The sequence below is a fragment of the Mercurialis annua genome, linkage group LG8, assembly GCF_937616625.2.
Source record: "Mercurialis annua linkage group LG8, ddMerAnnu1.2, whole genome shotgun sequence".
NCBI lineage: Eukaryota > Viridiplantae > Streptophyta > Magnoliopsida > Malpighiales > Euphorbiaceae > Mercurialis > Mercurialis annua.
In genome coordinates this window covers 42,773,971-42,800,042 of record NC_065577.1, presented here as the reverse complement: position 1 = coordinate 42,800,042, position 26,072 = coordinate 42,773,971, and the positions used below count along the sequence as shown (strand labels likewise).

Sequence of the window (26,072 nt, the reverse complement as noted above, 5' to 3'; positions counted from 1 at the left end):
TCAATCTTTTTTGATAAAAAGAGTTGCAATATGGACCATATTTTTTTATTTTATTATTTAAAAGTTAGAGATTTTACAATTACAAATTGAAATTAAAAGAGTTTTATGAGGAAGATACACAAGTTCAAGGATTGTGGCTGAAAATTATTCAAAGATAGTTGATTGTCTATTTGCATAATGTTGTTATTCACTTTATAATATACTGAGCATCTTCTACTCTTTATAATAAAAAGAACATATTTTATAAAATAAAAAATATTTTTGAAATAAAAATAATTTTCTAATTTTTTTTAATAAACTCTCTAATTTATAAATTTTATTTTAATTATTATAAAAAACAAACTAATTAATTTATGTTAATTTAAAAAGATATTAATGAGATAAAATAAAGAATATGGAGAGTCAAACTCACTCTCTACTTTAAAATTATAAAATAAAAAATTCATTGGAGTTTTAATACATTGTCACACTCTTTTAAATTATAAAATAAAAAGTTCATTGGAGTTTTAATACATTGTCACACTCTTTAAAAAAATGACTCTTTTTAAGAGTTCATCGAAGTTGTTCTTATTGAAACAATTCTAGTTTAAATGGGTAACTGCTTCTTTCGTATATTTATACAATAAGAAGTCAAATATTTATGCTCATTGTTAATTTCTAATAAATTTTGAATGATTTAAATTATTTTTATTTAAATATATAATATTTTAGAATAAATTTATATTAAAATAAATAAATTTATGTATTGGCTTTGCAATTGTTTTAAATATTTTTAATTTCAAAAGAAACTTGGAATGCATGGTCCCCTATTTTTAATATTTTTAATTTCAAAAGAAAATTGGAATATCTTTAAAATAAATACATTTTTTTTGGCTAAACTCTCTAATATATTTTTGAAATAAGTACCTCATAATTAATGGGTCAAATATTTCAGCAGTCCACAAAAGAAAGGCAGTCACCTTCAAAACTGATGTGCCCTACCACTTTTTGGGAGAGACAGTTCCCTTTAAAATTGTCCCCAAGCACTTTTTGGGTTAATTTGTAATGCTTTTTGGATTTCGGACTTCTTTAGGCATTTAACATCCTGTTGTGTGATGAGACAAAAACTTCGATATATAAATTAGGATTTAAGTGGTAATTTGCCCTTTCAACTCGTAAGCAATAGGCACTTAATATATAAATTAATTTTGTGAGCAAATTAGTCAGGAACTTGTTGATTATAGACAATTAACCTCATTTTGACAATTTGCTCCCTCAATTTATAAACTAATTGCTCCCTAAATTGGCAATTTGTCCCTTCAACTTGTAAACTAACTTACCCAAATAGAGTTGATTGCCCATACTTCTCAAATTCGTGACTAATTTACCCATAAAATTAATTTATATATTAATTGTCCATTGCTTATAATTTTAGGGGACAAATTACTACTTAAATCTAAAAATTAGTTTGAGAATGAGAAAATAACTTTGAAATAATAATAAAACACTCTTATATTCTTTTAACAACAGATTATTAAGAAAATAAACGTCGAAATACAACATAAATCAATTGATGTAAAAATATAATAAAACACTCTTAAATCTAACACTAATAGAAATCGCAATAAATTTTTAAAATAGAGCAATTTATTTGAAAAATATATATAAATATATGAATTAAAAGATGATGATTTATAGTCAGGTTCTAAAATCACCATCTCCCACTTTAAAATAGAAGAAAATGAAACTCTCTCTCTAAATCCTTTTAAATAATTTGATTAAATTGATGAAAATATAAAAATAATGTTTAAAATATATGAAATATTCGGTTAAACCAATCAATCAAATTTCTCCGAAACTCACACTTTATAAGTTATATATAACTGCTTTTGTTTTGAAACAAAATAGTAATTAATTGTTTTAGAAAAATATTAACTTTCAGATATATTTAGCTTAACAGACACTATCCAAACCAATTTCCCAATAAGCAAATAGCGTAAGATGATGCGAGTCTTAACCAATATTTAACTTCTTTTAATTTATTTACAATCTTAAAATAACCTTTATATTAAGAGCATCTCCACTCTAGTGCTAAAATACCTCACAATGCTATAATTTAGCATTTAGTATAAAAAACACATCTCCATTGCACTTCTATTTCATGTGCTAAATTTAGCATATGCTAAACTTTGTGCCAAATTTGTTAGAAAGTTTAGCATATGCTAAATTTTATTATATTTAAATTATTTACAGATTTGCCATCAATAATGATAATCACTTATAAAACTATAAATTTATATTTAGTTTAGCATTTTGCAATGGAGCAAATTTCAATAATATGTGCTATATGTAGCATTTTATCTTATTTTGTGCTAAAAATAGCATAAAAAATACAACATGCAATGGAGATGCTCTAATCTCTGAATTAATTAATTAATATTTTCTCAATTCCTTCAAGTCAAAACAAATTGGCTTGACTAATCCTTATACTCTAGCTTACTTGCCTTCATGTAATCTCGCCACGTCTCCATCCACCAATCTGACATCTCCACGTCATTCTAAACTCCACCACACCCAATCCTAGCCCATCTTCCTCATCACCACTATATAAACCCCTCCCCCTCCTTTTAAAATCTTCACCAGTCCCTTCTGGTTTTCTTCAACTTTCTCTCTCTAAAATCAAGAAAATCGTAGCTTCTCTCTCTAGAATCAAGAAAATCTCCGCCGCCGATCACCGGCCTTTTCAAGAACTGGCTAACTCCGACGAAATTCTGGCAGATTCATCGAGAAGGAACCAAGCTGTGGTTCTTCAGCTTTATGACGCCTTGAAAACTCGCGACGTCGACACTGTTCACAAGATTCTTGCTCCTGATCTCGAGTGGTGGTTCCATGGTCCGCCGTCTCACCAGTTTATGATGCGCCTTCTCACCGGTGCTGACACGTCATCGTTTGAATTCAATCCGGAAGTAATTAGGGTTTTTGGCTCCATTGTTATAGCTGAAGGCTGCGAGTCCAGGCGATCAATTTCTTGGGTGCATGCTTGGACTGTGAGCTCGGATGGGATAATTACTCAGGTTAGAGAGTATCTAAACACTTCTGTTACTGTTACTCGTCTTGGTAATCAATCTGAGCCGTCTGATTATTCTTCTTCATCGTCGTCTTCTTCGTCATCGTCTTCGACGGCTGAGATTACTTCTGTGCATTGCCCTTCCGTTTGGGAGAGCAGCCTCTCTGACCGGTTCGGAAAATCGGTTCCCGGTTTGGTTCTTGCTATTTGATTAGCCCCGTCTCCGGTCAGGTGCAAGCGTTAGTATTTTAATATAGTGGAACAATAAAGGACAACGCTGCACGTGTCTCTGGTTAGAGATGCAGGTTTTTGTTTGGTTTGATTTAAGTTTGGTTTGAGTTTTTTGGATTTTTTTAGTAATTTTGTGTTCAAATGGGTATGTTTGTGATGTTATGTTTTCATTATCAATTACTAATAAAGATGTTTGATTTTGATATTATTTTAGTGATTCTTATGCTTAATATTTTTTTTTATTTTTAGGTTTTGATACTTTTAACTAAAATTAGGCCAATTCAATCAATATTTAGTAGCACAAGAAAAGTTCAATTAGTCATGTCATATATCACATTATAAGAATTATCAATTTTTGGGATGAATTTTAGTGAGATTAAAATTCAATTCTTATGCTTTATCTTTTTTTCAAGATTTTGATGGGTACTAAATACTTTTAACTAAAATTAGGCCAATACAATAATTTTTAGTAGCAGCACAAGAAAGTTCAATTTGACATATATGTCATGTCAAATATCACATTAAATAAGAATCATCAAATTTTTAAGAATCATCAATTTTTGGGATGAATTTTAGTGAGATAAAAGTTCTAACGTAGTATTTTTCAGTTGCATGCTTTGGATTCTCTGGTTCTTTCATAGCATTTAGGTTGCGTATTCGGTTCGATTCGGTTGTTAAATTAGGATTAAAAGAATAAATTTTTGTTTGATTTTTTTTATTTTATAAAAAATATAAAAGAATAAAAAATCTAAAAATAAAACATATTAAAAACATTTAACTTAAGGTTAAAGTAGGTCAAATTGTATTAGTATTTTAACATTTAAAATAAATTATAAGATCTAATTTAAAAACATTAAATTATTATAAAGTGAATCGCCGGTTTTAATTCGATTCGGTTTGCCGTCCGGCGGTTCTGTGTACACATCTAGTCAGCATTACAGTAATAGTTGTAGCTGAACTCTAAAACAAGCCATAAGTTGCCAAATTGGAAGTGTTTTCTTTTTCAGTTGATAGATTTTGTCGTCATCTTAGAGAAATACCGTGTCTTTATGCCCTCTTTTCAGGTAACTTTTATAACAATTTCCTCAATTTCAGATATGATTTTATTTTTTACCCAACTCTAATTTGAATTGGAGTTTTATCATAATAACCGAGAGTCCGAGACACTTTCGTCGTTCCGTCCAATAAAATGCATCAAAATTACAAAAATGTTCGTAAAAATACTGGTTAAATAATTTTTTTTTAGATAGCAGTCTTCTGAATAAAAGTCGTATAGTATGAATAAAAATCCTATAGTATGTATAGGGTCTTCATAATTTCTATTGGTAGTCTTTAAATTTTAAAATACAATTCATCGTCACATGAAAAGCGTGGACATCATAGGAGATAGTTGGTGGCATTTTCTCAACTCACTGCAGCCAAATTTTAATTTTCAGCATCTAATTTAATTTTATTCTAAAATTCATGCTAAAATATATAATTTGATAATATGTATTTAATTATACTAGACTTCTAGTATCAATTATGAAAAAAAGAATTATTTATACCCCTAATGTTTGATTTCAAGATTAAATAAGCCTTCAACATCTGAAAAGGTTCAAATATGCTCCCACCATCTTGAACAATGGACAAGCGGATCCCTCAATTTCGATAACCAAGCCCCCAACGTTTCATTAATAAGTCAAAATAGGAGTCTGGTTGTTCACTTTTTAAGACGTTTGAGGCATATTTGAATCTTTATGAGCGTTGAGAACTTGCTTGATCCTGAAGGCAAACCTTAAGGGCATAAATGACAGTTTTTTCATTATGAAACATGAGTAGATCAGATCAATATTACGTTATTTAGGTGGCTTGATTTATTAAATTATTAATGCACGATTATATATCTGGTTAGTTAATTATAAAAATATAAACATACTGACTTTTATCACATGCTGTTTCCTGATGAAGACATAATTAATTCAATGAACCTACAATAATTACATATTTTATTTCGTGCTAATTGTAAATTGTATTATATTAATCACAAGTTGTTAAGAAAATCTCAACGATTATTAGAATTATTATGATTATACATTTATATAAATAGACATGATTATATAGTCATATGTTTCTGATGGCATAAAGTCTTGAATTTAAAATTAGAATTGGCACGCATCTCTTCTTAAAGCTCCAGATTTCAACTCATAATAATGTTTTATTGTTAGCACATAACAACAATAAGTTAAGCTGTCTTCAATTAATTGTTTTATTTAGCTTAATTATTTAATTAATTGATTAGTTACACTAAAATTGCTGGACTCTTCTCATAATCTTGCAAAAGGAGCAACGAATATTCTTTCAGAGAAAAGGGTCATTTCAGTCCTCAAAGTTATGAGATGGGCTCATGTAAATTAAATATAGCTTATTTTGATGATTTATTCCATTTTTTTAAATTAACTTAATTGTGAGATGGGCTCATGTTCATTGAAAGTTAATATGAATATATTTAACACAAATATTTTATAAGTGAGATAATATGTCAAATTACAAATATAAATATATTACAAAATGGTGTAAAATATTAAGTACAAATATTTAACGTTTGCTTTTACGTGCTTCAAAAAATTACATAAATGAATGTAATGAATCTTATTTTGAAGAGTATGGAATATATTCAATTTATATGATTTTAGCACACAAGTTTAAGAATCGAGACGGTTCTTCACTCATTTTTTAATTTATTCTTTCTATTACAACCAGAGATATAATTCAACTTGAAATTTGTAAGTCTAATTTTCACGTTCTTTTTCACTAGAATTTCTTTTTCTTTTCGTAAGAGGATTAAAATAAATTTACTCCAACCTCTGTGTAAACTCTAATTTCAGATTTATTAATTTTAGATTAGATGCTTTTACCATTTGAACTAAGTCACCTCGTCCCTAGACTATTGCATGTGTAGAACATATTCCAATGTCCTTTAAATTAGCTTGCATGAAGCATATTCTTCTGCTGGCTGTTGTGTTCGAACAATTTTAGGTACATATATATTCTTCAACCATGCATGCAAGTTTTTTGTTGTATTATTTCATGAAAATGATTTACATATTTATATAATTAGAGGGAAATTAATAAATATTGATAAGAGATTGGATTGATCCTTTAGTATTTTTATTCTATATTCTAAGCATAAGGGTGTCAAAATATGGATCTTACTCCAACCTTTAACAAATTATTCATATTGGTAATTAGTAATTTGTATATAAGTATATGATAATTGTGAACTAATTATGATCAAACAAAAAGGTAATTGAAAATGTATAGCAAATTAAGGTGGTGGGAATGTTGGCCACTTTGAGAAAGTGTCAAAGGAACAATTTATATTCTACATATATAATATATTGATACGCGACTTGGTATATGCCAATTAAATTTCTCTTATCTCTATCTATTTTGATTCACTATCATAACATGATAAGAACACCCAATTTATTATATAAGTGCATATATTAATCAAGTTCAGAACAAAAGGTGACAGAGACCATTTATATTTATAATCTTCAAAAATTGTGGAGAAAATAGACATTGATTTGAGATGTTGAAGGTATCTGTACCTTTTTTTGCTCTTAATCACAATAAGGTTAATTATCAAAAGAAAATAACAATAAGGTTCATTGCAAAAAAAATTATATATTTTATTATGTTTAATTGGATATATAAATATGATAAAAATTCACCAACTTACATATTTTCTCATTTTAATTACGCCGTTTAAAAATTGTCATTTTAATGCACGTACTACCAATTTTTCTCAAATATATACACCGTTCAAAATGGGCCATCGTAGAAACATAGATAGGGTCGACGACGGAACGAACAACAAAATTTTATGACAATTTTTTTATACACGTTCACTTGCATCACATACACAAATGCTCTCACATACCAAATCCCATCAATCGAATCACTTTTCTTTTAGGAATACGAGACATCTAAGTCTCTTCTCCTTCTGACCTTTTTTTAGGAACACGAGACATCAAAAAAACCATTTCTCTTATATCTTATAATTGTAATTTCATAATAATAAATATACTGAATATAATAGAATATAATAATTGATAAATATAATAATAATAAAATGAAAAATAGAAAATTAAATAAAATTAAATAAAATAATAATAAAATAGTTTACTTATAACTTAGAAATTTTCAAGGGGAGCCTGTAAAGACTTCTGCTATAAAAAAAGGGTTGTGATACAAAACGCTCTGAAAGGAGAAGGAATGCCGGAATGCCAACAGACGTCTATTATTGAAGTCACCCGACCCGAGAGCTTCACTTTATTATTTTAGAAAAAGTTCCTGCAGCTCGAGCCAGCTTTGCGGCTTGGCATGGAAATCCGGTGAAAATTGCTAAGTTGGCAACCGAATAGTGGCATGCCGTAACGAACCGGATAGTGACAAGTCAATAATTTTTGCCGGATTTTTGAACGGTATATGAATTAGAGAAAAATTGGTGGTTGTTGTATGAAAATGACGATCTTTAAACAGCATTATTAAAATGAGAAAATGTGTAAAATATGTGAATTTTTATGATCCCTTTTTAATTACGACATGAATTTTAAAATTTTAAAAATCAGTTATCGATTTTTATTTTTTGACAAAATGAAACACTGACTTATAGTTATTAAAAAAATGCAAATATAACTGCCGGAATAGTGTACATTATGGTGTTCATATCGATATTTCTAAACGATAGCTCGATATATAATTTGTCAAAACATGAAAGTTTGTGGCCGATTTGGCAAATTTTAGATATTTGCGGCAAATTGTCTTAAAACACTAGTGTTGTCCTGCACCTTTTACTTTAAATTGTAATGTCGAGTACTAAATTGACCTTTTTTATTCGAAAAAAGTATAAATAAATCACTTATTTTAAATTTTTTCGAATGGAAAAGAGTTCAAATAAATTATTCATATAAAAGTATTTTTATTTTTATTTTTATTTTATTTTTTAGTGAAAAGAGTTCAATTTATATAATTGGATAAAATTAAAAATGAAATATGCAGATTTAGATAAAATTGATGATTTTACAAGATCATAATCTATATCTATACTATATATAAAAGCACGAATTGGGGGGGCAGACAAATTTACTGAATAATCCTTTTCAGTTTATTACTAAATAAAGGTTTTATAGTCATTAACTAATTAGTTATTTAATTAATCATTATTATAATTAAAGTTCTAATTAGAATAGGTAGCTAAATTTTTTCTCCAATTTAGTTTTTAGTATGTAAAAAATAACTAAATTGTCTCCAAATTAGTAGGAATACCTATCTTTTAGTTTGCTTGAACTATAAAATTAAGACATTGTATTTGGTCAATATATTATTATTTAGATTTTAATCTTATTATTTTTAAAAGTATTATTAATAAAATTAAGTTAATTATTTAATTATGATTATTATAAAACCAAAAGAAGAATAAATTCAGTATTGAAAAAAATTTAATAATCTAATTTATTATATTTACTTTTATAATTTTTTTTAATGTATTTAATATTAATTATAAATAAAAAATGATATAATTATAATAAATTTACTAATATGTACATTGACAAGTTACGTTACGAGTCACGTGCATAGCACGTAATGTAAAATTAGTATAATTAAAAGGGGGTAAAAATCACTTGAGCGAAGCGAGAGGTTAAGTAATACACTCGACTGAAAGGAGAGGAGAGATTTGGAGAGGTTAGAGCGAAAGAGCGAGGTATATGATTTTAGTTCGAATTGTCAAATATATTTTTATAGGAACAGAAACCGGGCACCTGGCGGATCGACTCATCAAGTTTCCGTTGAAATAGGATCTACACAGGAAAAGCACTTGCCATTCGTTGGTTATTAGGGGCATCCCGAAAACGTCCGGGTCGAAATATGGCTTTCAAATTAAGTTCCGAATTAGTGGTGGGTGCTTTTTAAAACATTTTGTCTTTATTTACAAATTATGTTAAAATTTGTAATTTTATTTGCAATTTACTCTAGTAATAATAATAATAATTAATAATATTTTAATAAAAATAATTAATATAATAAATATTATTATTATTAATTTCATCACATCTTTTTATCCAAGAACCCATCCACTTTCCATTTCCATTTTTTTTGTAAAATTAATAATTACTTTGACCCCTTTTTGTCCAATCAATCTTACTCTAAACTTCATTTCATATAACCATTATGTATATGATAGATTGATAATCTTGGGGTTATTGTTGAAAGTTAGCATATAAATATCAAGTTCTGTGGAGGATATTTAGTGGCTTCCTTGTAGTTTTTGACTAAAATTATCATGTCATTTTCATAACTAGTTATTTGTATCTATATACTTGTAGCATTTTATTTATTTCCAATTGTTCTATTAGATTAAAGTACAAGTTAATCCCAATTTGCAAGTTGTGTACACAATTTAGAAATTCTTAGCTGTAATGTTATATATATAAATATATGTTTTATACGTAACATTTTATTAAAAAATAGCAACTTAATACTAGTCATATCCATGTTATCAATAGTTGTTGATTAATAAATTGTAAATATATAAAATAAGTTGCAAATGGAGTTATCATCAATGCATTTACTTGGACTAAATAATGCTATACATAGTTGTGTTATTGATATTTATTTTTAGGCCTAATGGTGTTAAGAATTTTTTATTTTTTTTACTTTTTAAAAATATACGAACCTTTTAAAAGTTGTATATTTATCCAATTTGATCACTTTATTAAAAATTTATCTAATTTTTAAAATTGATTTAATTTTTTTAAAAATTGATTTATTCAAACCATATGACATCCCGATTGACAACTCTTTTTGTTTAGTTTTTTTTAATTTATATATTCTATTGTTACGTAGGTCCAATTAAATTAATTTTGAAAAATTTAAATAGATTTTTAACAAATTTGTCAAATTACGATATATTTACAACATTTGAAAAATTTAGATAGATTTTTTAACAAATAAAAAAGTTTGACTTTTTTAACACTATATAGACCTTATTTTTGCGAAAAGGGTATTGGATACAAATTTTCAATTTATAAACTAGCATATGTGTTTTCTATGTTAAGTAAAGGAAAACAAGATAGTTTTTTTTTAAACAAAATTATGGTAATAAAATCTAATAAATTATATGTATCCTAATTATAATTAATCTAATATAATTATAAATTTTCAAATTTAAGTCTAAACATAATTAATTAATGAAAATAAATTATATTATTTTATTATAGTAAGAAGGAAAATTTTCAAATTTCAGACTCTTATTAAACAAAATATCCTTCCACTAAGCTAAACATGTCAAATAATAAAAACTTAATTCTAAAATTTTGGGTCTACCCTCTAATGGACCATTAATGAGATGAACAAAAAATATTGGCTCCCAAAGAAGTCCCAATTCTTCCATTTTATCCTTTTTCCTTCTATAATCTTTAAAATGATTCCTCTTTGAACAGTCTTTTCAATTTGTTTATAATGTGAACATGGAATTGCACTTTATTTGAGATATCTTATGCTGTAGAGGGTCATATTTATATATCATTTGTCAAACTTATTTCTCCATTAGAAAATATGAATGAAAAATTGGGTTTGCAAATTTGTTTTTTTTTGTCCAAAAAATAGGTTGTTTGGGCATGGATATTTTGCAGATAATAGAAAGACATAAAACATCTAATTGATGAGAATTCACTATCTTGAGTTTTTTTTTATAACAAACTATATTTTGTTAATAATAAAAAAACTGATAACAACACAATTTTTTGATAAAATTAGATAGACAATTTCTTAAGAATTATCATGCCAATTAATCACAAAATCTATTAAGAGGTAAAATAAATTTTATTTTTATCAATTAGATTTTTCATCTTTTCATTCGTTATTTGGATATAATTGACATAAATTATATACGAAACTGTAATTTTTCTATTAGAATATATTTAACAAATGCACTAAATATTTGAATATTCATTTTCCTTTTTTTTATTAAATTTACGGGTAAGACAAATGGCATGAAAATTAGATATGCCCAATGTAAAATGATACATTTCTATAACTCAAATATTATAAGTATTTGGACAATATTCTGTTAAAATTATGAATTCATTTATTTTATAAGCGCTATTCCTTTCCGTTAATACTAATAAGTTGTTAATATTATAACTATTGATCACAAACAATTTGATAGAAACTACACATAGAAGGAGAGTTATCAGGAATCATGTTCATCAATAGCTACAAGCAATGCTACAATGAATGCATAATCAACCTCTGGACAAACTTTGATTACCTACAACATTCATTTTTACATTTAGTATTACCTTTTAAGGGTTGAATATAAATTAATTTATGAACTTTAGAATGATTTGTAAATAATATATGAACTTCAAAATTCGACAAACTCACCAACTTTTATGTTTTAACAAGAAAACGCTTATGTAGACACCAAAATTAATATACAATGGCTATCATTTTCTTCAACAAAAAATGATTTAGCGTTTCAATTTGCTAAAAATAAAAAAATCGGTTGATTAGGTTAACCTTCAAGGGAAACTCTAAATAGAAGATTGATTTTCATTTTTATTTTCACCTTTATGAACCTTCCACTTCTGCCAAAAATGAAAGTGCCTAAGCATCAAAATGAAAAATTAAAAAAAGTGTAGCTTGCTAGATTCATAAATTGTAAAATCACATTATCCATATTGATTATTAGCATAAGGTATTCAAGAAGTACATATTTTATTGATTATTAGCATAAGGTATTCAAGAAGTACATATTTTATTGATGCGCATAAATTTGAGAAAGCTGCATTTCTCGTTTTGAAAATGTTTCCGTGATAAAAGGTTATAGAAATATTTTGATAAATAAAAAAAATAGACATACATATCTTAATAGAAAACAAATTTGTTAAAAATAAAAAAACTTAGATTTTATTACAATCAGAAAACTTTTAAAATATCAGTAGACAAATTCTTATTTGTTGTGAATATAAATTTGTGATTACATTTAAATGATTTTTTTTAATTGTCATAAATATTACTGATTTATTTATATATTATATCTTTTTTTTTATAAATAAAATTTGATATACAGGGTTCTACTTTTTTTATTTTAGTTTTAAATATGGTTACAATTTTTTATTTCTATAATTAGCCCTTCAAGATTTCTTTGGTATAAACCAGCCCCTTCATATTGATATAGTAATATTTCTAGTTTCATCTCTGGCCGCATCCTTTTCCATTTTCGTGTAATACACACACTAATAACATAAATGTTTAACTTCATATTTACAAGATAATTAATTAATTAAAAAAAAAAAACCTTTCCAGTTAAAAGATGTAGGATTATGTATCTTTATTTTTTTTCCAGTTTTGCACATAAAAAATTTAAGTTATGTTTTAGCGGAGACCAAATATAAAAATCAACCAAACAAACGATTTAGTCTGGTTTGATATATTCTCTTATTCTCTTTTTTTGGCTCAATTCGATTTTAAAAAACTTAAAATTTCGGTCTGGTTCAATCTGAATGCTCATCTCACGTAAAAGGAAATATTTCTAATTGCTAATGCTTATAAATTGCATATATTATAACACAGTCATAAAAAGATTAGAAAAATATATATGAACACAATAGTTTTTTAATGAAAAAAGAAAAAAATGGGTGTAAACCTTAGAACAAGAGTTATGGGGTATCATTTTCATCAATAATTAGAAGTAATGCCACAATAAATGCATAATCAACCTCTGGATAAACTTTAATTCTGTATTTTTCCTTTCCCTTGTAGAAGCTTTCCATTGAGAATGTATGTTTGACCTACAAAATTTATTTACTTTTGCATTATATAAATCATATATTATAGTATTTTTATTTCAATTAATCATATCATAAATTTTTACTAAGGCAAATCAAATTATTGACCCAATGACTCTCAACTAATTAAACAAGCAAATGATGTTAATTTAATGATTTGTCATTTTCTAATTCTTTTACAAGGGTAATTAAGCTTTTTATTAGTTGATTTTAGTGGAAGTGAAAATTAAGGTAAGCTTCAGAAAGATTAATCAAGTTTGAAAGTTTGGTACCTCTGCCAAATGCCTAGGGCCATGGACCTGTATTAAATCATATCAATTTTATCAGAATTATATATCTAAGTAGATAGCCAACTTTCAATTTTTCTTAGGAAAAGAATAAACAAAATGAATTTGAAATCTTTGACAACAATTTTTCCAAAACATGAAAATTACTAATTAGGAGTATTACACCTATGTTTACAACTGAAACGGTATATCATTTAACCTATTTTTTTAAAAATGAATCTCGTATGGTTCAGTTAAGTGAAATTTTACTTTCCGTGAATTACGTTTACGGTTCCGCCACTATTTATAATTAGAAAATAGATGCGGAGGCAAATAAAAACATATTACTATTATGACGAGATACACAATAAATCGAACGTAAAATTCTCACATTTGAACAATTAGATTATACATGTAAATTTCGATTTGAAGGAAAAAATAGAATTGAAGGATAAGGATTTATACCTCTGCAAGAAGCCTGTGGCCTTTGTAGACTTTGAAAGATAAAGAAGTGTAAGATCCAGTGACATGAAAATCAGGATCTTTTTTCTTGTAATTTGACAAGAAAACATGAAGCTCTTTTTTTATTTGGAGAGGATGAGATTGTTGTATACTAAATAAACAATTATTTTCATCTTTACTTTCACCTTCATAAACCTTCCATTTATGCCAAAATGTGAGTGCCTTGAGCATCAAAAAAATACATTTGTTAGATTATTAATCCAAAATATAAAATAAAAATATGTCAAAATGAGTTTCTACATGATAAATCACTAAAAAAATACGGTGAATTATTTAGATCGGTCTTTGTCTAAAAACAACGGGAAAAAAAACACTACAGAAATTCCCTTATGATATTCCTTTGACGTCTGTATATAACTATAAAAATAAACATATTTGTAATAGTTAAATTTACAATGTAAGCATCTGCCATAAAATTTTGACGAATTTGTAATGAAAAGTATCGTTATAAAATTTGTGACAACATTTTTTCGTCACAATTTCTTCACAATATCATCATAAACTTGCGGCGGATTTTCTTTTTTCATCATAAAAATATACGTCATAATTTGACTACTTCAAAATAAATATCGATTTAAATGCAACCAAATAGTGACTTATGGCTAATGGTTACCTTTCCGCGCAATGTGAGGATTGGAAAACCGGCAGGATCGCGAATTATTCGTTTCATGTTGAGGTTCCAAACGCCACCATCGACTTGGAGGCGAAGATTGCCGCTAAGATCAAAAATTTCAAATTGTGCATTAGACAATTTTCTAATCCTCTTCTTCACAATTAATTCCATTGGATATGGAAAACAATATCCATCTCCAATAACACTAACAGAAGGAATTCCATATGTCCATGGAGTACCTTCCATTGAAATTAATTCTTCAAGAACAGCCTCGAGGAATTGAGATCATGAAGAAGAAGAAGAAAACAAAAATAAAATATTTTCTTCCTCTTTCTTAAGTAATTTATTTATGTGACAAAAGCAAATTTTGTGAACATTTTTTTTGTTATAATGATTGGCATTTGTTTATTTAACAAGATTGAATATTTTTGTAAAATATTTATGGAAATTAGCTGTAGATTAACTGATGTAAAATTTCCCTTTTCACATGCGAATAATTTGGAAAGTGATCTTGAAATATTGAATGTTGGGGAGCATATTTCGTTATTTAAGAACTAGATCCTCTCATTTGTCAATTTTACCATTTATAACTTTAATTATATTTCTTTCAAAAAAGAACTTTAAAACTCCAAAAAGCTCCTAAAATAATTTCACCAATCTATTTAATTTTTTTTTTAGGAAATTCTTACATAAATTTCCGCATTACTAGGAGAGTTTCATGTTCCATTTTCTTTTCATATAGTAAAAAACTAATCATATATAATAAAAATCATATATCATATAACAACATTATTTATTTAGCATTAAATGAGAATTTTGAAGGTATTTGGTTAATTAATATTAATGACTTTAATGTTGACGATAAATTAAGGTATGTATATTGTTTAGAAAATTAATCTCAGCTATTATGATGTAATATAATAATATATAATGAATTTACAGGGTTGTTTAGTTCAGTTTTTTGGTGGAGATTTTAGCTTTTGCTTTTTAAAAAATTGCACCAAAGCGTTTGGTGAGATTATTTTAGGAGATTTTTGGAGTTTTTTGAACCTCCAACAGTTGCTTTTTAAAAAAATTCCATTTTGAAGTTTTTTGCCATCAGCTGATAGCTGTTTCATTTTTTTAATTATTTAGACAAAATTACTGTAATACCCCAAAATATTTAAGTATTTAATTGGACCACGTGTCCAGTCTAGATTTACCAGAGTTGCAAAATCGGAAAGTCTTCCGATGAATAAGTTTTAGTAGGTCGGTTTTGGAAAGGATTATCTGCGAGAGATTTAACATTAGATTTCAGTTCTAAAGTTAGAATTGGAATTAGAAAAGAAAAATGTTCAGAAAATCGCAAAATGAAGTACAGGGACTAAAGTGGTAATTTAGCCATATAAATTCCGAAGTGAAAATTATTTCGCCAAGGTCCGCGAAATGTTTTATAGTATATGTGGTAAAAGTTTCGGGTCAATCGGAGACCATTTAAAATTTGGACACGGATGCGTTTTGGGCTAAATTGCAACTTTTGAGAAGTTTAAGGGCCGAAGTGTAAATTAGCCAATTAAGCTTAGAGAATAGCAATTTGAAGACTATTGACGGAAAAATAAAATATTGAGTTAGTATTATTTATCGGATATAAATAATACGTAAGTAATCGAATTAAAAGGATAATTAAACCATTTAGTTAAATTAGAAAGTTTAAAAGAGAAATGGTTTAAATTAAAGAAATGAAGGACCAAAGTGGCTAGTTAGCCAAGATATATATGTATCTTTCCTTATGAATAAGGAAAAGGGGAAAGATGATCAGGAAAAGAAGAAACCTACAGAAGGTTTCAACGATCAAATGCGATCCGTCGCCGTTTCGCCGTTTCTCGTCCAAATCGCGAGTTCTTTATATCGATTCGTTCAGAATTCGATTCTCTATCATCGCTAAGCTTCAAATCGAGGTAAGCTTGACGTTTTTATTATGAGAATTAATAAATAAGGGTTATTTCGTTTTAACGAATTAAACGAATCGTAATCGCGTTTCAATTGGCGTTTTTGATGATATTTGAGATGGTTATTAATGGAGATCGTGCTAGAATCGACTTTGGACGTTTAAGCACGTCGGAATTGGCCCGGGGAATGAACCCCGGGGCTGCACATCGGCAGCCGTATGCTTCACGAACGTGCAGTACACGTTCGTGTAGCATACTGCACGAACGTGCAGTACACTGCTGCACGAACGTGCAGTCCTTCGTTAGCGGATATTGTTAGTTTTGGTTTCTGAGCCCTGACGCGACGCAAAAACTCGATTTTAGACAATTTCAAATCGCGTAATCAATCGTGATTCGATTGAATATCAAAACGTAAACTAGGACGTTTAAAAGAGAAGTGTGATTAAGAGATTATCAAAGTTAAGAATCGTATTTGAAATACGATTATGTTAACCTAAGTTTATAACTTAGGGTTTTGATACTAAATCAACGTTTATGAATTAAACGTATAGGTAACTCGATTAAGTAACTGACGTACCGACAAGCTATCAAGCCAGTTAGCGGGAGTGGATATGTGATTAGACAACGCATGGAGCTTACGCTTGCGGGATTATAATAGTACAGTTTTGGATAGCGGTCACTGTGAGTGGCAAATTTACTTTCGTGTATTATATATATAAAGTTATTTTGCATAGATATACATATACTGTTTATACGCATCGCATGTTATATAAATGACTGAAAGGTTATATGCTTTCTTAATTTCTATATACGAGAACTAGTATGCGATCCGAAGAAACTAGCTACCTATTGGGTGTCAATAGGCTGTGTGATCACCAGTACCGAGTCGGTCTAGTATGTTTGCATATGAGTGATGAATTGATATAACTCAGCTGGGAGCTGATGATGAATATGATATTTACGATTGGATTATGATTTCGATACGTGAGTGAACTCGGCTACGGTGTAGCCTGGAAGTCCCCGTATCTAGTGGCTGGGCCACCAGCGAGTTGGACTCGCAATTGATATTTACGATTGGGTTGAATGATATATGATTATTCGAGAGATGTGTCGCATGCTAGGATATTAGTTTCGTACGGATCAAATACATGTTTATATGTTTTATAATATAGTTTTCTTAAGATGCGATGTTATATTTTTATAATACTGTTAGTAAATGTCAACTCACTCAGTATTTTCCCAAATACTGACCTCTCACCATTGTTGTTTTCAGGTTATCGGAGTCGGATCAGACAGACCATCTCCTTTGTGTCGGCAACCTTTTGGCCTACACAAAGTACAGGTTTTTATAGAGCTGCAGTAGTCAGTAGGTGTCAGTATAAGGTGTATGATTCAATTTCAAACGGTATTTGAAAAATAAACTCTGATATAGTTTTATAAATAAGTTGTTTATAAAGATGGCGTTTTATCCGTTTGAATTGTGTACCAATTGCCTTAAGAGGAATTGGTTATGTTTGTGATCAGAAACAGGGCGGTGCTGGATATGAGATATCGCTCGGTAAGACCCTGGTTTCTAAGAATTTGTTCGCGAATGTTTTCAGAAAAGAAATACGATGTTTTAATAAGTGTATTATATATAGTAATATGTTTTAATCGCGAAAAATTTATAACGGTTTTAGGCTTGCTACGGGTTTCGGAGCAACCACTCCCATTCCCTAGCGCCGGTCTCGGCTCAATAATTTGGGTCGTGACAATTGTGGTATCAGAGCAGTTGGTCCAGTTACCTCTGCTAATATGAGTTTTGTCAGTTAAGTGACCTAGGAACTACTGCAGCTATAGAGTTGAGTTCTGTCTGATCCAAGTGGTTTGCATTGTCGTTTTGTGATAAGTATGATTTATTGGTATGTGAAGTGCTTGTTTGTTTGTTATGACATACATATATGAGATACATGCGTATATTTTGTTTTCGATAAGGTATGCATACGTGATATGCATGTTTAGATGAAACCTCAAGGAGATGAAATTCTACGATGAGGCAGTTCATCTTTTGAGTTGTTTAGGCAAAATACTATCGAAATGATCGATTGAAACGCCAGGAGGGAATAGCGAAGAAGTATAAAGTTACAGAAGTTAAAGAACTTTCCAGATACAGAGTTTAAAGGTCTAGAGAGCTTACAAAACTCAAACTTTATAACTTTCTAAAGTTGTTTTGTTTAAACGATTTTGAAAGCATAATTGTGCCTAGACCCGATATAGAAATGTATGATTGCCACGATATTGATAGAAATGCATCACTACATACATAATTAATAAAGAGAATGATAAATGAATACATGCATTAATAGTACATGCATCATATGCATTATGCTCAGACGAAAAGGTGAGCTGTGGCAACTCTTTGGGGATGAGAGACGTCATCACCCTAGTGCACAATTTTGCTAAGATTTGAATGAAATTTTGATTTAAATTTCGAAACGAGATGTTTTATGTGAAAGAGTTTTTAAAAGAGTTTTGTTTTATGTAAGTATACCTAGACCAGAACTCTGTAACATAAGTAAAGTGCTCGCGAGAAAGCTACAATTGAGGCCACGAAGCGAATGAATACGTATAGTTGCGAGAACATAGGAGTTATGCTTCTAGGATACGAACTTAGTTTCGAGTTAACGAGCTAGAATATAGCTAAAAATCGCAGATGTATTGGAAAGTGATGCGTACCAGATTAGTGGTAAGCTAGAAAGTAAGTATCTCTTTGACAGGTCGTCAAAGATATTAAACTACGATATAAGGAAAGAAGTATATAAGAAGAATGAAGTTATATACGAGAAGCGAATGGTAAAATGTATGTGAGTAGCAAAATGTAACTAATCGAACGATGAACTGGGATGTTCCTATCTTTAAATGAAGTGATTAGAGCATCATGCTACCACACCATAGAAGTAAGAAAGAGAATAGTCGAGCATAGAAATAGACTCACAGTTTACACCCTGAAGATAGAAGATTACCCTTATGAAAGGATAATGTGAATAGTACGTAATGCTAGAAATTCGTCAGGTTTAATAAGATCGTGAACACTCTTTATTGAACCGTTGGATCAAGTTGTCACTGGAACACGATGTCCCTAAGACGGTGACCTAAGTGTTAACCATTATGATTGGCAAACCAAAAACATGAAGTAGATTTCATAAGAATATCGATGGTGGATATATGTCGATAAGGTGACGAGTCAAGTAGACGAATGACAGGAATATGAAGTACAGAGCATGAAATTGGATCAATTAAGTATAACTAACATCAAGTCCACATAGAATGTAGTGATTTGAGAAACATGATAAAAAAGATCAAAAGATAAACGACAAGAGTTGCAATAAGCGAATTAGGAGTTGGAACTTCCACCACAAAGTTATGATTATAAAGTGGATGAAAGGATTAGGACAAGTATAAGTGTGAATGATGTGCGCGAAGCACGGGATCTTAAGTTTTAAGTTTGACTAATAAGGAGTAGAGTGCATGGTGCGATTAATGTGAAAGATTAATAGTAGTCCCTGAATGGTTAGGATGCAATATATAGCATCGAACGTATTTGACACATAGATGAATCTTCGTGCATCGAGGTAAGTGAAAGGATGTGAAGAAGAGACTCAATAACAAACTTGAGCTACATATATTGGATCAGTCGAAATATGACGTGAGAGATGAAAGTAAGATACCTATGAGAAGGTATAAGAACTCGAACAAAGAAGTTAGTTACAAAAATCGATAAAGAGAAAAATTTGCTTGCGTACGTTGCAAGAAACTTGATAAGAATGATCGAGGAAAGGAAAAGAGAAAGTCACACGGAAAATTAACGAGAGGATCCACTAGATTGGACTCTATGTAGTCACAGACACATAACAATAAAAAGAAATAAAGATGACTCGAACATAGGATCGGCTTCACTGACAGTCAAGGTGTCAGCAAAAGTACGATAAGACGCAAGTAGTCAAGAACATACCATGTCGAGGAATTCAGACGAAATAGGCTACGATCACCACTCATGCTCGAGAAGAAGTACATGATGTACAGGATGCAATGAAGAAGAATGCAAGAAATGTAACAAAAGATGATCGAGACACATGATAAGAGCGTGAATACGGAACACAAGAAAGGTACCATAGGGCTATAGCATTACGACTATTAATCCTATTGGTTGATTAAGAACAAGAAGTCAAGGAAGAGACATGAAGGAATATACCTACGTTATAGGTAAAAGAGTGAAGTAATGAGTGAAAATAACAAGACTATAGATAATAAGGAATAAACCTCACACCACGCGATGGAAAAGAAAAATAGTTTGGAAATTAAGAGTCAAACTAAGATACGATATTAAAAAAGAAGAGTGGAATAGAATAGCGAATCGTGAAGATGAATGCTAAAAGCATCCTTGAAGGTCGTAGGACGATCAACGTTAAGAAGACGACGAAAGAAGATAGATAAGAGGAAACGAAAAGGTAAATGAGAAATTAAGGACGAGTATAATCTAAAAGTTAATATCGGAATTCCAAAGAATGGATTATGATGAGATGCATAGTGATATCAAGAGGAAATTGATATCAAGAAATTGTACGTGCCAAACATGGCAACAAGGATTTGAATACAGTAATAATCAGTAAGGGTCAGCATGCCTCAAAGGTCGTAAGGAATGATTACGCTTGCTAAGGATAGACAAAGATCTCCATGAAAACACGAGGGCGCAATTGGATAGATGAGATAATGGATTAACAAATCTGAAGATCAATAAGAGTATACACGATACACAGTGATAGTGACAGTGACGATACTGTTAAAATCAGCCCACGACGACAAGAGTTAAGAGAATCAAGGATCCTCATTGGAAAGGAGTAAACAAGGTGCATTGAATAAATCGGGAATAAAACTCCAATGTGGCAACAATCGTTGCTCCCCTAGTACGGAGATCGTATACGTAACAGCTGTGCCTGAACCAAGAAGGTTCACAAAGAGATTAAACTTCTCTTTTCTATAGGACATCAAGCATTGATGCACGGGCAACTGTGGTGTAAAGAAACATAGTGTAAGAGGAACAATCTTTAAAAGATGATAGCAAGGATCGTAAGAGGAAGTACAAGATATGATAACAAAGACAGTTATCCAAGGTTATAAAGAATGAAGAATAAGATAGATTGATGAAAAGAAAGAAAAGACTAGAAGTTTTAAGAATAGTGCATCACTCTTAAGAAAAGGAAGTAGATCGATGAATATACAATGAGTAAAGGAGTATACGAGAAGTAAAGACGCAAGAAAAAGATCAAAGTAACCCTTATAAAGACAGCAAGACCCTTACGAGAATACATCATGAAAATTCACCTCATGAAGGATCGTGATAAAGCGACGATAGCAAAGGAATTTTTGCATAAAAAGCAAAATAACGAAGTAAATGAGGATAGTGGATTATAGGATTAGATTCCCAACACCACGACGAATAGTAATCAGATGGTGACAACAGCAGTACGAAAGAAACTACGTAAGTAGTGAAGCCCGAGTTAGTTGAATGTCCACATCTTCCAATAAGGAATAATAATATGATTAAACGGAATAGATAGAGGGAAGAAATCAAGAACGAAAAGTCATAAGTGCATATGAACAAGTTTAAGAGTGGAGATTATCATTAGTAATAATCAGACATTACTAGAACAAACTAGTATTGAATGTCAAACAAAAGACAAACACAACGATTGTGTTGTAAAATTAAGAGAAGCAATCAAGGTAAGAAGTCATAGTACATAAGAAAATAGCTAAAAACACTATGAAAGACGGAGACGATATGAAAGGTCATCAATGACGGTTAACATTAATCTACAAGGAGTACAGAAATGGAGTGATAAATGAAGTTCACAAGGTTAAAGGTTTAAGTTAAGTCAAGGAGTTTTATGAAAATTCGAGGACGAATTTTTGTAAGGGGGGAAGAATGTAATACCCCAAAATATTTAAGTATTTAATTGGACCACGTGTCCAGTCTAGATTTACCAGAGTGGCAAAATCGGAAAGTCTTCCGATGAATAAGTTTTAGTAGGTCGGTTTTGGAAAGGATTATCTGCGAGAGATTTAACATTAGATTTCAGTTCTAAAGTTAGAATTGGAATTAGAAAAGAAAAATGTTCAGAAAATCGCAAAATGAAGTACAGGGACTAAAGTGGTAATTTAGCCATATAAATTCCGAAGTGAAAATTATTTCGCCAAGGTCCGCGAAATGTTTTATAGTATATGTGGTAAAAGTTTCGGGTCAATCGGAGACCTTTTAAAATTTGGACACGGATGCGTTTTGGGCTAAATTGCAACTTTTGAGAAGTTTAAGGGCCGAAGTGTAAATTAGCCAATTAAGCTTAGAGAATAGCAATTTGAAGACTATTGACGGAAAAATAAAATATTGAGTTAGTATTATTTATCGGATATAAATAATACGTAAGTAATCGAATTAAAAGGATAATTAAACCATTTAGTTAAATTAGAAAGTTTAAAAGAGAAATGGTTTAAATTAAAGAAATGAAGGACCAAAGTGGCTAGTTAGCCAAGATATATATGTATCTTTCCTTATGAATAAGGAAAAGGGGAAAGATGATCAGGAAAAGAAGAAACCTACAGAAGGTTTCAACGATCAAATGCGATCCGTCGCCGTTTCGCCGTTTCTCGTCCAAATCGCGAGTTCTTTATATCGATTCGTTCAGAATTCGATTCTCTATCATCGCTAAGCTTCAAATCGAGGTAAGCTTGACGTTTTTATTATGAGAATTAATAAATAAGGGTTATTTCGTTTTAACGAATTAAACGAATCGTAATCGCGTTTCAATTGGCGTTTTTGATGATATTTGAGATGGTTATTAATGGAGATCGTGCTAGAATCGACTTTGGACGTTTAAGCACGTCGGAATTGGCCCGGGGAATGAACCCCGGGGCTGCACATCGGCAGCCGTATGCTGCACGAACGTGCAGTACACTGCTGCACGAACGTGCAGTACACTGCTGCACGAACGTGCAGTCCTTCGTTAGCGGATATTGTTAGTTTTGGTTTCTGAGCCCTGACGCGACGCAGAAACTCGATTTTAGACAATTTCAAATCGCGTAATCAATCGTGATTCGATTGAATATCAAAACGTAAACTAGGACGTTTAAAAGAGAAGTGTGATTAAGAGATTATCAAAGTTAAGAATCGTATTTGAAATACGATTATGTTAACCTAAGTTTATAACTTAGGGTTTTGATACTAAATCAACGTTTATGAATTAAACGTATAGGTAACTCGATTAAGTAACTGACGTACCGACAAGCTATCAAGCCAGTTAGCGGGAGTGGATATGTGATTGGACAACGCATGGAGCTTACGCTTGCGGGATTATAATAGTACAGTTTTGGATAGCGGTCACTGTGAGTGGCAAATTTACTTTCGTGTATTATATATATAAAGTTATTTTGCATAGATATACATATACTGTTTATACGCATCGCATGTTATATAAATGACTGAAAGGTTATATGATTTCTTAATTTCTATATACGAGAACTAGTATGCGATCCGAAGAAACTAGCTACCTATTGGGTGTCAATAGGCTGTGTGATCACCAGTACCGAGTCGGTCTAGTATGTTTGCATATGAGTGATGAATTGATATAACTCAGCTGGGAGCTGATGATGAATATGATATTTACGATTGGATTATGATTTCGATACGTGAGTGAACTCGGCTACGGTGTAGCCTGGAAGTCCCCGTATCTAGTGGCTGGGCCACCAGCGAGTTGGACTCGCAATTGATATTTACGATTGGGTTGAATGATATATGATTATTCGAGAGATGTGTCGCATGCCAGGATATTAGTTTCGTACGGATCAAATACATGTTTATATGTTTTATAATATAGTTTTCTTAAGATGCGATGTTATATTTTTATAATACTGTTAGTAAATGTCAACTCACTCAGTATTTTCCCAAATACTGACCCCTCACCATTGTTGTTTTCAGGTTATCGGAGTCGGATCAGACAGACCATCTCCTTTGTGTCGGCAGCCTTTTGGCCTACACAAAGTACGGGTTTTTATAGAGCTGCAGTAGTCAGTAGGTGTCAGTATAAGGTGTATGATTCAATTTCAAACGGTATTTGAAAAATAAACTCTGATATAGTTTTATAAATAAGTTGTTTATAAAGATGGCGTTTTATCCGTTTGAATTGTGTACCAATTGCCTTAAGAGGAATTGGTTATGTTTGTGATCAAAAACAGGGCGGTGCTGGATATGAGATATCGCTCGGTAAGACCCTGATTTCTAAGAATTTGTTCGCGAATGTTTTCAGAAAAGAAATACGATGTTTTAATAAATGTATTATATATAGTAATATGTTTTAATCGCGAAAAATTTATAACGGTTTTAGGCTTGCTACGGGTTTCGGAGCAACCACTCCCATTCCCTAACGCCGGTCTCGGCTCAATAATTTGGGTCGTGACAATTACCCCTACTAGAATATATCTTTTTTAATAAATATAATTATTTAAATAATTTTTAAATACTAAAATTGTTTATAAATTATATAAAATAATTTTATTTATATTAAAACAACTATAATTTAATATTCTTTTAAAAAATAAATCATAAATTTATCAAAAAAAGTCTCTAAATAAATTTAAACTAAATATTGCCTCTTATAAAAAATAATTATTAATATTTTTATTAAATATTATATAATATGATATATTTATAGTTTAATAAATAAAAACAAAAAATATGCCCTTTACTGTCATTTTACATATAAACAACAACAACCAATCAAATCTCACCAAATAAATATGGTCTATCAGCTATCAGCTACTTGCTAACAGCTATCAGCAACAACTAACAGCTACTAGTTACAAGAAACAGCCGAACCAAACAGGCATAGAATAGCTGTAGTTGATAGCTTTTGGAGCAAATTATTCTGAAACACTCTGCATATGGAAATTTTTTTAGGTAAACTATGTCCATCATGTCATTCGAGCACTAATCTATCACATTATTACACGTCATTAAAATAGTGGTATTATTGTAATTTTGTTTATTACTATTTTACACTTTAAATAGTAATATTATGATAGTGCCACTATTTTAAGGATATTTTCATAATGCGATAGATTTAGTTCACAGATGACGTGGTGGATTGGTTCTACCTAAAAATTTCTCCTGCATATGTAATAATTTGCATTTTGTTCTCTCTTATTTGAAGATCAAACGATTTAGTCTCTCACTTCCATCAACGATTTAGTCATTCCATCTATTTTTATTGTTAGTCAACCGAGTCAAATGACTAAGATATGATATCCTATTTTTATTTTTGTCTATAATTTTATCCCTCAAATTTGAAATAAAATTATCTCTAAGTCCTTTGACTTGGTTGACTAACACTAAAAATAGACAGACAATTAAAAATAAGAAATCAAATCGTTTAATTTTCAAATAAGAGAGATCAAAGAGTGAATTATGATAAATATTAGGGGTTTACAAATAATTAGCTCTAAATTTTTTCTTATAAAATGTAATTTGTATTAATTTAATTTGTAAATTTTTAATTTTCCAAATCCTCAAATAATACCAAACCTTTGTGATTTTTGTCA

General features: G+C 30.0%; 2 protein-coding genes across 3 annotated transcripts; one reads left to right on the top strand and one right to left on the bottom strand.

Annotated features, from left to right (window-relative positions):
* Window positions 1-2,607: 2,607 nt before the first annotated feature.
* On the top strand, window positions 2,608-3,485 carry LOC126659618 (wound-induced protein 1). Its single transcript, XM_050352921.2, has one exon. The coding sequence runs from the start codon at window positions 2,892-2,894 to the stop codon at window positions 3,255-3,257; it is 366 nt and encodes a 121-aa protein (XP_050208878.1). The 5' UTR covers window positions 2,608-2,891; the 3' UTR covers window positions 3,258-3,485.
* Window positions 3,486-12,921: 9,436 nt separating this feature from the next.
* Window positions 12,922-14,935, bottom strand: LOC126661113 (protein LURP-one-related 14-like). 2 transcript variants are annotated; one of them, XM_050354900.2, is made up of 4 exons: window positions 14,518-14,935; window positions 13,848-14,066; window positions 13,389-13,415; window positions 12,922-13,119 (listed from the first exon to the last, which is right to left on the bottom strand). In XM_050354900.2, the coding sequence occupies exons 1-4, from the start codon at window positions 14,761-14,763 to the stop codon at window positions 12,988-12,990; spliced, it is 624 nt and encodes a 207-aa protein (XP_050210857.1). In that variant the 5' UTR covers window positions 14,764-14,935; the 3' UTR covers window positions 12,922-12,987. The 2 variants fall into 2 exon arrangements, with proteins under 2 accessions (XP_050210857.1, XP_050210858.1); XM_050354901.2 differs by lacking the exon at window positions 13,389-13,415 and having other exon boundaries at window positions 14,518-14,933.
* Between the last annotated feature and the right edge of the window lie 11,137 nt (window positions 14,936-26,072).

Coding starts and splice junctions, on each gene's coding strand:
- LOC126659618 (XM_050352921.2), top strand. CDS start 2,892: ATGATGCGCCTTCTCACCGGTGCTGACACGTCATCGTTTGAATTCAAT.
- LOC126661113 (XM_050354900.2), bottom strand. CDS start 14,763: ATGGAAGGTACTCCATGGACATATGGAATTCCTTCTGTTAGTGTTATT. Junction 14,067..14,517: donor TCCTCACATTGCGCGGAAAG/GTAACCATTAGC, acceptor TTGATGCTCAAG/GCACTCACATTTTGGCATAA. Junction 13,120..13,388: donor GCCCTAGGCATTTGGCAGAG/GTACCAAACTTT, acceptor TAAATTTTGTAG/GTCAAACATACATTCTCAAT.